This window comes from Natator depressus, chromosome 9, assembly GCF_965152275.1.
Source record: "Natator depressus isolate rNatDep1 chromosome 9, rNatDep2.hap1, whole genome shotgun sequence".
In the NCBI taxonomy this organism is placed as follows: Eukaryota; Metazoa; Chordata; order Testudines; family Cheloniidae; genus Natator; species Natator depressus.
The window spans coordinates 21,732,700-21,747,173 of NC_134242.1; the positions used below are offsets into that span (position 1 = coordinate 21,732,700).

At 44.9% G+C, this 14,474-nt stretch overlaps 1 protein-coding gene across 4 annotated transcripts in view; it reads right to left on the reverse strand.

The window, feature by feature from the left end:
• SMC4 (structural maintenance of chromosomes 4) overlaps positions 1–14,474 on the reverse strand; it is a 101,425-nt gene that overhangs the window by 53,466 nt on the left and 33,485 nt on the right. For all 4 annotated transcript variants that reach the window (XM_074963657.1, XM_074963656.1, XM_074963655.1 and 1 more), the window contains 2 exons: positions 7,426–7,553; positions 6,365–6,505 (listed from right to left, as the gene is read on the reverse strand). In XM_074963657.1, the coding sequence (XP_074819758.1) occupies positions 6,365–6,505; positions 7,426–7,553 (269 nt within the window). The remainder of the gene's footprint in view (positions 1–6,364; positions 6,506–7,425; positions 7,554–14,474) is intronic.

The following is a 14,474-nucleotide window of genomic DNA, read 5'->3' on the forward strand; positions in this document are numbered from 1 at the left end:
CATCAGAATCCCCCTCTACCAAGTCACTCTGAAGCGGAGGAGCACCAGTAGAAACATGAGGTGAAACCGTTGGTACTGAGTGAATGTCTGGAGATCTGGAGGTCCTCAGTATCGAGTATATTGGAACTGAGCTATGGTAAGTTGGGCATCTGGGGGAAAGCAAAACTCTTGCAGTACTGAGAATGTTGTCCCATGTCCATGGCCTGTGCCAAAGTTATGGCTGACGAAGTTGATGTTACCATGTTACCACTCCAAGGTGAGTCCAGATAAAGCCTGAAGGGGCTTCTTTGGTACCGAGTGAGAAGAGGTAGTGCTCTTCTTGCCACCTTGCTCCATTGATTGTACTAATGACCTCTTGGAGCCCAGGACTTCACAATCCTTAGGCTTAACTGTGCCCTTGATACCCGAGGAACCACCAGCCTCATGGCCACCAGATCAGAAAACGGTGGCTGCTGAGGTCATCAGAAATTACTTCTTCTTTCAGGTAGATTCCCTAACCTGGAGAACTCAAAGGACAGTCTTTGTGAATCTTATGAAAGGAATCTTGGCTCTTCCTCTTAGACGTCCTCAAAGAGTGCAGTTCGGAGATGGTGGAGGCAGCGAAAAGGGACAGGAAAGTCGAAAACCAGAGCTGCCAAGGCTACGCTGGGGCCATACATATGACTTGAGCATAGTGGTGCATGATTTTTAGCTAAACTCTGAAGTGGGATTGGTGGGAAAGCATACAGGAGCTTGCCCATCCAGGGCAACAGGAAAGCCTCCAAGAGGGAACATGGGATTGTGACCTTGCAGGGAGCAAGGTGCTGCCACTTCCTGTTGATTATTGTTGGAAACAGGTCTACCAGAGGAGTCTCCCACAGATGGAAAATGCCCATGGCTACATTTGGACATAGAGAACACTTGTGGTGATTCATAAACAATCTGCTTAGGTGGTCTGCAAGCTTATTTTGCACTCCCCAAAAGAAAGAAGCTGTGAGGTCAATCAAAGTGGCAATGCAAAAGTCATAGTTGCATTGCTTCTTTGCAGAGCTGGGGAAAGTGGGCCCCTCCCTGCCTGTTGAGACAGATCACCACCACTGGCTCCTACCCTTGATATGGGGTAAGAAAGCTTGACAAGCCAGTTGGATAGCTCTCAACTCCCTTATATTTATGTGTAGTGATAGTCCTTTGTGGATCATAACCCCTGCCTCTGAAGAGAATCCAGATAAGCCCCCCATCCCAGGGTAGATATCTGTCACTATCATCAATGAAGGCTGAGGTGGAACAAACAGAACACCTACACTAAAAGGGTTCATCCACCAGTCCAAAGAAGCTAAAATCTGAGAGGGTAACCTTACTCCTAGGCGGAGAGGGGGGTTGGCTCAGAGCGAATACGGAGGCCAGCCAAGTCTGTCGTTCCCTGAGGCACAATCCGGTATGTTGGACTGCATTTGTGCAAGAGGCCATGTGCCCCAGAAGCCTCATATGATTCCATGCTGTCGTAGTTAGGTGAGCCTTGAGATCAAGGATGACCCATTCAATTATCTGAAATGTTGACCATAGAAGGAAAGCTATGGCTTGAGTCAAGTTCAGAACTGCCTGTTTGAATTCTATCCTCTTCACTGGGGAGAGGACAGACTTCTCTGTGTTGATTAACAGTCCCAGAGCATTGAAGGCTGACTGGATAAGAGAGAAACTGGATTGTAACTGAACTCTTGATCGGATTCTTACCAACCAGTTGTCCAGGTAGGGGTACACTTGCCCACCCAGTTTCCTCAGAAAAGCAACTCCCGCTGACATACATTTTTAAAAAAAAAACTCTGGGAGATGCAGACAGACCAAGGTTTATCATTTTGAACGGGTAGTGAGGATTGTTTATTAGGAACCTTAAATGCTTCATATGGCCCTGAACTGAAATGTGTATCCCACTTCCATGGTGTTTAAGACCGATCAGTATGAAGTGATTCAGGCATCATGCACCTAGGAAGTGAGAGGAACCCTTCTCTTGCAAACACAGGGAAAGGAGAGGCTGGACTGTTGGAGAGGTATCGTGTCCTTGACCAACCCATCAAAGTATATGTTTAGAGCCCCCAGGGTGCCAAGCTGAAATAGGAGCTCTTGCAGTAGAAGGGGGTGGGGTCTGTATCTATAACCCCTATTCCTTTTTCTTAATAGATCTTTTTTAGGTGCAAGAGTAGCATGTCGGTCAGACTGCTAAGGACGAAAGTGCTTTCTTTTTGGGGTAGGGTTACATATGCCCAGAGACTTTAGAGTCGCTCTGGAGTCTTTCAAGTGTCATCTGTCTGCACTGAAAATAGAGATGACTCTTCAAATAGCACGTCCTGAACAGTCTGCTGGACTTCCTTGGGCAGCCCTGAAGACTGCATCGATGAGCACCTGCACATGGTAAAAGCAGAGGCCATGGCCCTAGTAGCCAAGTCAGCAGCATCCAAAACAGCTTGCACTGATGTTCTAGCCACCAGATTTCCTTCATCTACCAGCAAAAGAAACTCTTGTTTCCCCGCAAAAATGACGAGTCCTTGTGGCACTTTCGTGGGCGGCTTATGCCCAAATAAATTAGTCAGTCTCTAAAGTGCCACCAGGACTCCTCATTGTTTTTGCTGATCCAGACTAACACGGCTACCACTCTGAATCTTGTTTCCTGTGCTCTAGTAACTTGTCTTTAAACTTTAATACCAAGTCCAAGATATTAAAGTCATGCTGGTCTAACAAAGCCTGTTGTTCTGAAATTCTAAGTTGTAACCCAGCCCTAGAACAGTTTTTCCTATCAAACAGGTCATAGAATATCAGGGTTGGAAGGGACCTCAGGAGGTCATCTAGTCCAACCCCCTGCTCAAAGCAGGACCAATCCCCAATCAAATCATCCCAGCCAAGGCTTTGTCAAGCCTGACCTTAAAAACTTCCAAGGAAGGAGATTCTACCACCTCCCTAGGTAACGCATTCCAGTGTTTCACCACCCTCCTAGTGAAAAAGTTTTTCCTAATATTCAACCTAAACCTCCCCCACTGCAACTTGAGACCATTACTCCTTGTCCTGTCCTCTTCTACCACTGAGAATAGTCTAGAACCATCCTCTCTGGAACCACCTCTCAGGTAGTTGAAAGCAGCTATCAAATCCCCCCAAAACTTTTTGCATCCTTTGATTTCGGGGTAGTAGCCTGCTGCCCCTGGTATTCCCTTTCGTTGGCAGCCACAACAACCAACGACTCCAGGAATGGGAAAAAAAAATACTTGAAGCCTTGGGAGAGTACTTAGTATCAACACTTATCCCTCTTGGATATGTGATGAAGTGAAGAGGGAGTTTGCCACAGGGCCTTGGTGGGCTCTAAAATTGCCTCATTAATTGGTAAGACCACAAGGGAGGGCCCAACTGTGGCCAAAATATTAACAGCTCTATGGGATGACTCCTAATGTCCTTCACTTGGATATCCAAGGCTGAAGCAAGACTTTTCAAAATCTCCCGGTAAGCATTGAAGACATCAGGTAGGGTGAGGACCCTTTCACAGAAATTGCACCATCTGGAGAAGAGGAAGATAGAGACAATTGAATTTAAGGCTAAGCCTCCTCTGGTAACTGACCGGCAGGATCCTCCTATACTCTTATCTCCTGACTTGGAGATGGGAGGGAACACCCCAGGGATTCCAAAAGGGCCACTGAAAAGGCGGGGTCCCAGCACCTTCCCAGCCACATATCCTACCAATGCAGCATCTCAGAAGCATCCCAGGGGGCAAGGTCTCAGAAGGGATTCAGAATCTGAAGACTAAGCTTCTTTTGACCACAGAGGGGCTATGCCCATTAATACTAGTGCAGAAAACGCAGAGACGACTGAAACAAGGCCATCATTGCCAGCTTTCCACTTTATGATATCGCAGGAGAGCACTGACAAACAAGTGACTGACATGGAACTGAGCATTGAACCAATTGAACCAAGACACTGTGAGCTGACGGTACTGGTTTCCTGCACCACTGAGGAAACTGGCACTGACAAAGACAAGCCCCTTGCTGTCGCAAATGCCTCCTAGTGTAGTTGGTACAGGAATGGTCTCAGTTTAGTGAGTAACCAAAGACGACAGCATTGTAGAAGTTGAAGGTGATGCTTGGGGTTCTGGACACAACGGTACCAGCCCCATGCCAGAATCAACTGTGCCTCCTTAAGAGACGAACTGGACAAGGAATGCTTAGATTCAGGATGCACACTACTCAACCCTTTTGCCCCCTTCTTGGTGGGCTTAGGAGCTGGAGATCTTCCTCTTCCAGTCTCTTCCTTAAAAACCTTGTACTTCACCCTCAGCACTGGAGACTGTGAGCAGTACTGGGACTTCTCCAACACCGGTGGAGTGTTTTTCCAAAGCTAAAGAGGTTGTCCCTCCCACCCCCCTCCAAGCAGGAAGGCTCCAATAGTGGTCTCAGAGAAGCTTCTGTCAAAAGAAACTTCAGCCTAGCCTCTTTGTCATTTTTGGTCCTAGGCTTGAAGTCCGTACAAATTTGGTAACAATCTGATATGAGAGATTCACCCAGGCACTTTGAACAGGTGGTGTGTGGGCCACTCTCAGGCATTGGTTTGGAACAAGAACAATAAGGCTTGGAGCCCAGTGACTGAGGCATTCCTCGGTACCAAAACCAGGACCTCAAGCAGTGAAACCAAAAAACATAAAAAAAAAAAAAAAAATCTAATCACTAACACTATGAATAAGGTTAAGTTTTTGTCATGGACATTTTTAGTAAAAGTCAGGGGCAGGTCACAGGCTGCTGTGAGTTTTTGTTTATTTTCCGTGACCTGTCCCTGGCTTTTACTAAAAATATCCATGACAAAAGGGGTAAGGTTGGTTCAGCACCCACTGCTGCTAGGGCTCCCAGGTCCCCCTACCCCGGGGCTGGGCTGCTGTGCAGGTGGGGCTGGCTAGGAACTCCAGCCCCAGGGCAGAAAACGTCATGGAGGTCAATGGCAGTCACGGATTCCATGACCTCCAAGACATAATCGTAGCCTTAACTATGAATAACATGTAACCATCTACAAAAAATAAAGGACACAGAGAACTTGCTAAAGCAAGACCAACAGATCCAACAACTGTCACGTGTGGTAAGAACGAACTGAGGGGAGTTGGGGTGGCTCCCCCCTTTATGCCTGCTCACAAGGGTTCATTGTGGTAGACGATGCCTGAGCCGCTCTGATGAGGGAAAAAAGGGAAAAAAGTTTCTGACCACAGTACGTGGGGCACACACAAATCAAGAGTAGAATGCACATGTCCAGTCACTAAAGTCACTGAAGTTAATCCACAGTCATTCTGTTAGGTTACAGTTCTAAAGGTGATGATCAGGGAAAGATCCTTTCACAACATAATCGCTAATAGAAGCTGGATCCATAGATCTTACAGTATATGAACACCATTTTGAGAATTGGAACGATATAGATTGGTTACAATACTAAAAAAATTTTAAACAAACTAGGGTGATGACATCAAAGTAACAAGAAGAACTGGGGAAGGGCGATAGAAACTATTTAGATCAAAGGCCTAACAAACAATTAGAAGAAATTACATCTTAAAGAGTCAAAACATCCCGGGCTCCTTCAAAGAGTTCTCCAATAGAAAAGGAAATATAGGATTTGATATTCAAAATATTTCTAGTTTAATCACCCCCTGCAAAAGAAAACCCTTCAGACCTTCACTAAACTTCATAAAGCAGTAAAAGAAAACCACAACCCAATTATCTGCCCTCTTCTTTATGGGTTATCTTTAAGGACATCCTCTTTAAAAAAAGGCATCTGCTTGAACTGCCATTTTATCATAGAACTATGCTATACTTGAAGGCACAGTTCTGAACTATAACCTTACAATCCAATCTGCATTGCAGCACTGCCCTAGGAACCAGACTGTGAGAGAGTCATAATGTGGCTGTTTGTGTTCATAGGTGGTGACTGTGAAAAAGAGACCCACAATCTACCCCCCTATGCAGAGGAAGAGTGGCAACCTAATGGCAGCTGCTTTCTGTCCCTCTGCAGGTTCTGCCAACGTAGGAAGCCAGTGTGGTAGTTAAGGGGGCTCATAGCTGCATAAGATGAAGCAATGATCACAAATGAGCCCTTTATGCTTTACAATATGTCACGCATAAAAGGAGAATATTTTCTGTAATAATATGTTCATCAAGTACCATCAATCCTAATTGGAAATATGAAAGTACAACATGAGCAAGTACGAACTTAGTGGTCATTTGAGATGTCAGTAATACAGACTTGGTACAAAAGACCACTTGGTATGGGAAGAGTCAAAACAGAAATGACAAAAACTGTTTTCTGAACTCAAAGCTTTACATGTGCAAAGTGCATGACATGCTATTACAGTTTGTGAGATAATGGAAGTACTTACTTTTCTACATCTTTCAAAGCTTTATTCTTAACTTTCATTTCATCAGCAAGTTTACTATTCTTTGTGTTAATATCTTTAGTGTCTTCATGAATTTTTTTCTTTTGGGTTTCCATGTCAGTTATCCGATTCTGCAGGTCATAACTAGAGAAAATACATATATTTTACATATTTGAGGATTACAAAAAAGCCACTTGTATCAAATTTACTAGAATTTTTAAAAAAATAGATTTGAGAGTTTTGGAATCCTACAATTACAACAAATAATCACTGTAAATTAAATATTCAGTCCTCCAGCTGATCATTGCTAGACAGTCTTGTGCACTTAAAATGGGGTTAAAGAAATCCAAAGATTTTACAGTTTAAAAAATGTAAATAATTTCAGGCTTGTCTATATGGTGGAGTAATGTGTACTACAGAGGTGTAATTTCTAAAGTGCACTAACATGTGCTCATTAATTGGTCCATGTAGACCCTGTTGGTATGCACTAAAATTTTCCTAGTGCACTTTAACATAATGCAGTATTATGTTAACGGATGCTAGGGAACCCTGAGTGCACACCAGTAAGGCCTACATGGACCAATTAATGTGTAACATGTTAGTATGCTTTAGTAATCATACTTCCTTGTAGGGCACACTGCTGCTTGATGTAGACAAACCCTTAGTTATCAATTTAAAATATCTAGTTTCTCTTTAAATTAGGAGGTTGGCCTTAAGAAGTCCACCAGCCAAACTACATTACTTTGGGTGGGGGCAGTGGGGGAAAGGATGAGATTAAAAACAGGTTAAAAAGTGAAAGAAAGTTGGCAACCAAGTTTTTAATGTGCCAACATGGACCATTGCTATTTGAAAGTATTATCTAATATTTTTAAACTTAATACTTCGCATAAATGGGCACTCATTTTACTTAGCATTCTTTTAAATTTGCACTAGTCAGTGAAACTGGAGAGTCATGTAGACAAAATATTTACAAGTGAAAATATGGAGACAGGGTAGCTAACTAGTAACTGCACTACTAATATGGAAACCAACGTTAAAAGTTCAGAAAGGAAAGTGTTACTTACATGTAGTATTGGCAAATACGATTCTTTTCCTTGAACATTTTGTTTTCCAAAGAAAGAAATTCAACGGCTTTGTTTCTCTCTCCTTCTAAAGCATCTTTTTCTTTCTCCACCATTTTAACCCTGTTTAACTACAAAAGATAAATACAACATCTAAGTCAATTCACATTATAAGAGCACTTAACAGAAAGAATAATGAACACTGTGAAAACTGATCACACAATATATGGCAGTCAATTAAGATCATATACAGGAAAAAAAAATCCAAAATTAACTTCACAACACAAATTTAAGATTGTGAGCTTTTTGAAGAAGGGACCTACTGTATAGCACAATGGAGCCTGAACCTATTTAAGGATTCTAAGCAATAATGTAAGACAATCAAGAACATAAATTCTGCCTAACCTAAGGAATTTTACAAGAAAATCTCCACCAGAATATACAAGACATGGAATCATACTTTTTTTTTTTTTTTTTTTTTTTTGAACAAGGGCTCCCACTTATGCTAATATCAGTTCGGTCAAACCAAAGGTAGCGCAGGTGGGAATTTTTTTAAAAAAAATCTTTAATGTAGACTGCTTAAGTGTATTATTTTTGCTATATCTGTTGCTCTTGAACAACGTTTAAGTAGCCCCTTTTCAGCGTAGGTACTTATACAGCCACCATTGTTATAGTAGAAAACTACTTCCTAACTATTTAAATAAACTTTCTTACTTCTCAGTCTGCAAGGAGAAATAGTTTGATAACTTTGTGCATCAATAATTTACGAAGGGAAAGCCAAGTCAAATAACTTAGCATTGTCTTTAGTTCTGAAAGTAGTTAAATTCTGTAGTTATTCTTTTGAGAAAGCAAGTTCTACAGTCTACGTCCAGCTTCTGTGAAAGTTTTATTTTCTACACTTGCAAGGCTCCTCATATTGTTATGAGTGCTTCTTTGTTCCAGTGGAACACTTCAACCTTTTTCATACCAGAACTACTGTGGAGTTTCCTGCTTTTCTCCTATTAGCAATGTAGGACATAACCTTGATAACATAAGAGAGGCAAATGGGAGAATCCATGTTATATCCTGCACTTGAAAGAAACTGTTACTTACCTATATCCTGTTTTTCTCTGAGATGTTGTGCCCATGTTGTACACATTTCACTCCAGGAGTGTGTGCCCAGTGCACTTGAGCCAGAGATTCCAATCAGCAGTACTGTCAGAGCTGTTCCTGCATGTCCTTGTGCCTCCAACCAGGGGCATACAGGGTGGGGCTGCCTCAATCCCCCCTCGATTCCTTTGCACTAGAGTCCTGATGACAGACTCCGAATAGTGGGGGATGGAGGATGGGATGTGGAATATGTATATGTGCACAACATATCTGAGAGAACCAGTTACTGTACAGGTAAATAACTCTTTCTTCTTTCTGCACATATATATTGTGATGGGGCAAGGCCAGATGGCTATGGAAAAGTAGTGGGAGATAGACATATTAGCTCCAGGCTAAACAAATCCCTGCTACCAGGATAAGTGAAATGGCAGCTGCTCCAGGTTAATTAAGACACCTGGGGCCAATTAAGAACTTTCCAGAAGGCAGGGAGAACACTAGGTTGATTGGGACACCTGAACCCAATCAGGGGCTGGCTGAAACTAGTTAAAAGCCTCCCAGCCAGTCAGGTGGGTGTGCATGTCAGGAGCTGTGAAAGGAAGTTGTGCTGTTGGAGAGGCTGAGTAGTACACACTATATCAGGCACAAGGAAGGAGGCCCTGAGGTAAGGGTGAAGTGGAGCTTGAGGAAGTGAGGGCTGCTGTGGGGGAAGTAGCCCAGGGAATTGTACATGTCATATTTCTAAAAGGTCAGCTACCATAGCTGATACTATTAGGGTCCCTGGACTGGAGCCCGGAGTAGAGGGTAGGCCCGGGCCCCCCCCCCCCCGACTTTTGCCCCCTGATTAATCACTGAGACTGGGAGACAACAGAGACTGTGCAAGGAAGGATAACTTCTCCTCACCTCCCTTGCTGGCTTATGATGAAAATGGCTCAGTAGACTGTGACCCTTGTCTCGAGAGAAAGAAGGGTTACATGGAGGGTCACAGTGAGTCCCTGAGGCTAGCAAAATCCACCAGGAAACGCGGGACCCACGGAGGCAAGGACAGAGCTTTGTCACAATATATTCTATGTTAGGCAATTCCCAAGCATGAGCCCAATGGTAGCAGGAACTCAGAAAATATTTAAACAATTTTCCACAGATGGTCTTTCTGCTGTACACTTTGGCAATTCATAATGCTGCATGAAAGCGTGAACAGAGACTCAAGTTGCTGCTCTGCAGATGTCTATAACAGGGACATTACTGAGGAAGGCTGCTGAGATTGTGTGGGCCCTTGTAGAATGACCAGTAATTCTCTGGTGGTGTAAGGCTTCCAAGCTCATAAACAGGTTCATGTAGATAAAGAAATCTTATTAGGTAGCCTCTCCTTGAGAGCCTTGTCCTCTCATTGTCTCAGCCTAAGACATGAAGTCTGAGGGAGGATCTAAAAGACAGAGTCCTGTCAATGCAGAATGACAGTGCCCTGTGCACATCCAAGCATGCAACGTCTCCTCATACTTACGGGTGTGCAGTTTAGAACAGATGATCAGTAGGTCTACCACCTGATTTAGATAGAATTCTGACACACTTTTGATATATAGTGTTGTTGTAGCCATATTGGTCCCAGGATATTAGTGTTTGATAGGAGTTTCAGATGAGGTTGTAAAGATGCTTTGTCCTTAAATTATACATGGTAGACCTGCAACTCCCCCATTCTCCTAGCAAAATGTGAACACTAAGAATGCTGTTTTAGCAGACAAATGAAAAAGGGAGCAGGTGGATAAGGCTCAAAGCGTGGTCTCATACACAATGACAAGACCAGGTTAAGGTCCTAAGGTGAAAGTGTAGGTCATTAACTGCAACCAGAGGTTCTTTGAGATGTGTCATTCCGATCTGTATTCCACACGTGGGGTATGCATACATGCCATGGGCCCAAATCCGAAAATTATTCAAAGCAGTGTTTGTTGACCTGCATGTGCACAGTAGCTCTCCTTGCATTCCCAACCTAGGAGATAAGATTCAGTGTGGGTCTATGCCTCTGGAGTTCCTCTTCTTACTGCAAACACAATAGGATCTGAAGCAGAGGGGATGGAGGGGAGGTAGTGGAATACAGATAGGGACCCCACATCTCGAAGAACCTCCAGTTACAGTAAGTAACCACCACCACTACTCTGAGTGATGATCCCTATGAGTATTCCACAAGCAGTGTTCAGACTGGAGGAGGGTGCGAGGAAGCTGGTATCAAAGATGCTGACAATACTGCTGATTCCACCAGTGATTAACAGGTTGCAAACGTGTGGATCAAACTCCAGGTGGCTGCTTTACAGATATTTTGCAGTGGGAATGTCTGATAAGGATGTCATGGAGGCAGTTTGTGCTTGTGTGGAGTGACCTGTGACACCCATAGGGAATGTTTGTTGTCTTGTAGCACTTCAAGATGCATCGCAAGACCACTTAGAAATTGTCTGGGAGGATAGGGCTTGCTCACGCAATCTTTCTGCTATGGGGATAAAACGTCTTGGTGATTTACTAATGGGTTTGGTTCTTTGCAGATAGAATGCCAGGCCACGGTGGACATCAAGGGAGTTAAGTCTCTTTGTCACAAGATGGCTGCCCCACCCAGGGGGTCCCCTGGGTAAACACCAGCATTGTATGTTGCTAATGCTGTTGCAGGCATTGCAAAGCATTTTGGGAAGGGTTAAAGGTGTGAGTGTGGAGTGGAAGATTCCTTTGCAGATTGCGACAGGCCAGGGAGGGAGGGAGGGAGGGAGAGAAAGGAACGGGTTAACTCGACAATTCAGCTAGGCTTGAAGATAAGGAGCTGACTCCAGCCCAAGGCCATTGCACTCTGATACCTGCCAAGACAGAAGGGGGGTGAGGGGGGGAGTGCATCCCCCCCACCCAGCTGTGAGAAAGGAAGATTCAGCTGTGCAAACCTGTAGGGACTTCAAAACCCAGCGAGACAGTGAAGGCCAGCAAGGAGGTAAACCACCACTGTAGCGTCCCTGAAGCCAATGTGTTTTTGGGAAAGATGAAGAAGCCACTAAGGCTGGTTTGAACTGGTACACAGAGCGTGGGGAACAAAGGTCCCAGAAAGAGACGCTCCCAAGAGACCCCAGGGACTTAAAAACCCTCCTGGGAGCTAAGGCAAATCGGAGATCAACAGCAGACCCTGGACGATGCGTGCATGGGACAAGAACTCCCGTCCACCCCTCCCGCTCTTCTTATGTTACACCCAGGCTTGGCCAGCCTCAGGTAGTATGAGTGAGAGTATGAAAGTGGGTTAGGGCTTGGGGCACTAATGCTTTCTTCCTTCCTTTGAGTGACATGGGGAATGGAATCCCCAGCACTCTCCGCTGTTTTATTATTTTAATCAATAAAGCTTTAAAATTCAGTTACTTGGTGTGCTCAGTCATCTCCTCCCCAAATGATCCTGTGGCCTCAGCCTGATCATCTGACGCCTCAGACAGATTGGTAACAAATCTGTCACAATTTATCTTCAGAAGTTTGTCCGAGGGGTCCAGGAAGGAATTGGCAAGAGTATGGGACTGGCATCATTGGCATGCCCCAAGGATTCCAGAATGACCATTGAGCAGGCCACTGTCCCTGCTGCCATACCCCCACTGCAGATGCCGCGCCAGTCTCGTGGGCTGGCAGTGATTCATCCCTTCTTGGCTGAACTCCCGCTCTGACCTCAGACCACTGCCCCTCCGGTGAGCAGGGCAGAGCTGTGGAAGCCTGAATCTACCAACTGACCTTCACCGGCGATCAGTGAGAAGAGGGCAAGTATCAGTGCCTGCTCAACAAGCGGTACCAGAGAGGTGAGACTGGTGTCGTGATGGGGAGCGATCCCGCACCAGTGGGGATCAACGCCTGGGAGATCTATGCCACAGCACAGATTGCTATAGCAATCCCTGGCAGGAGGCTCGCCAGTACCAAGGGTACGGGGACCGGTGCCTTGACTTCGGTGTCCCATGCCTCATAGGGGAGAGTAAGGCGTTGGGGACCTGGGTCTTCTGGTCAGCGACCAAGGTTGCGGGACCGGGGTCCTAGGCTGTGTTGATGGGGACCTATGCATAAGGTCCAGGACTGAGGATATTCCACTGCCCTATAGGGTGGTCCCAAGACGGGCTTGCCCTAGGAGAGTGGGGCCCTAGCTGAGTCCGGCACAGCATATGTAGTGCTGGCCAGCTTACTGGGTCTTTAGCCACCAGGGCCACTTCGGGCAACAAAGGTCGTAGGAGGAGCTGGGGTCCCCTGCAGCTCCTGGGAGTCGGATTCCTGGCTGCGCTAGGGGTCCGACCACAGCTATACCCCCATGAACCTCCGGGGTGAACACATGGCCTGACATAAGTCCTTTGTCGAAGGCCCCCTTCCCCTCTCCTGCCGGGGAGCCCTTCTTCTGCCACTTCTTAGGCACTGGTGAGGGGGGGGAACGGTGATGGGCAGGAATCAGTGCTGGCGGTGCGCTCTGCACCAATGCCAAGGGGCTAGGAGTGGAATCTGAATGGGAGGGCTCTAATGCAGGAGGAAGCAGACTCCATGACGAGGGCCCTCAAGCGGATATCCTACTCCTTCTGGGTTCTAGGGCGAAAGTTCTTACAGATCCTGCACTTGTCCTTTGTATGGGACTCCCCCAAGCACTCAAACAGCAGTCATGGGGGTCACTAACAGGCATCAGCCTGTTGCATGAGGAGCATGGTCTGAAGCCTGGGGAACGGGGCATGCCCCGCTGCGGGGCGAAGTCCCAGCCAGGACTCTATCTATTAAACTAACACTAACACTTAAACTAATGGCTAACTAAGTACCTAAGAACTATATACAAAGGAGATAACAATAGCTGTTAAGAACCACTAATGCTCTTGCAATGCAAGACGAGGCGCTCCGACCAACTGTCACAGGCAGTAAGAAGGAACTGAGATGGCATAGGGCTGGCAGCATCTAATTTACCACCATATGAGCACGGGACTCAAGAGGGCGCCACAGCCAACCCTACGAATATGGCTAAGGCAAAAAATCTCTGACAACTGTGCACATGGGCATGCACACACCTAGAGTGGAATCAAAATGAGCAAGCACTCAAAGAAGAACTGCTAACTGTGGTATGTAATCTATTGCTTAAATCATCTTCTGTACTAGATGATAGCTAATTTGATGCCAATTTTTAATAAGGTTTCAGAAGCAATACTGGCAATTATATGCAAGTAAGCCCAACTTCAGTAGCAGGCAAATTGATTGAAACTATAGTAAAGAACAGACTTATCAGACATACAGATGAATATAATTTGTTGGAAAAGAGCAAAAATGGGTTTTGTAAAGGGAAATCATGCCTCACTGATCTATTAGAATTCTTTGAGGGGGGCAATAAACACATGGACAAGGGTGATACAGTGTACTTGGACTTTCAGAAAGCCTTTTGACCAGGTCCCTCACTAAAGGCTTTTAAGCAAAGAAACCAGTCATGGGATAAGAGGGAGGTTCTCTCATGGATCAGTAACTGGTTAAAAGATAGGAAACAAAAAGTAGGAATAAATGGTCATTTTTCACAATGGAGAAAAGTAAATAGCAGGGTCCCCCAGGCATCAGTACTGGGATCAGTGCTGTTCAACATACTCATATATGATCTGGAAAAAGAGGTAAACAGTGAGATGGCAGAATTTGCAGATGATACTAAATTAATCAAGATTGTAAATGTTTGCAGTCAGCTTTGGACTTAACTAAGGTATCTCATTAAACTGGGCGACTGGGCAACAAAATGACAGATTAAATTCAATGTTGATAAATGCAAAGTAATGAAAAATGGAAAACATAATCCCAACTATATATGCAAAATGATGGGGTTTAAATTAGCTGTTACCACTCAAAAAGATCTTGCAGTCACTGCGGATAGTTCTCTGAAAACATCTCTGAAAACTCAATGTGCAGTGGCAGTTAAACAAAACAAAAAAAACCAAGCTTATAATGTTAGAAACCCCTTAGGAAAGGGA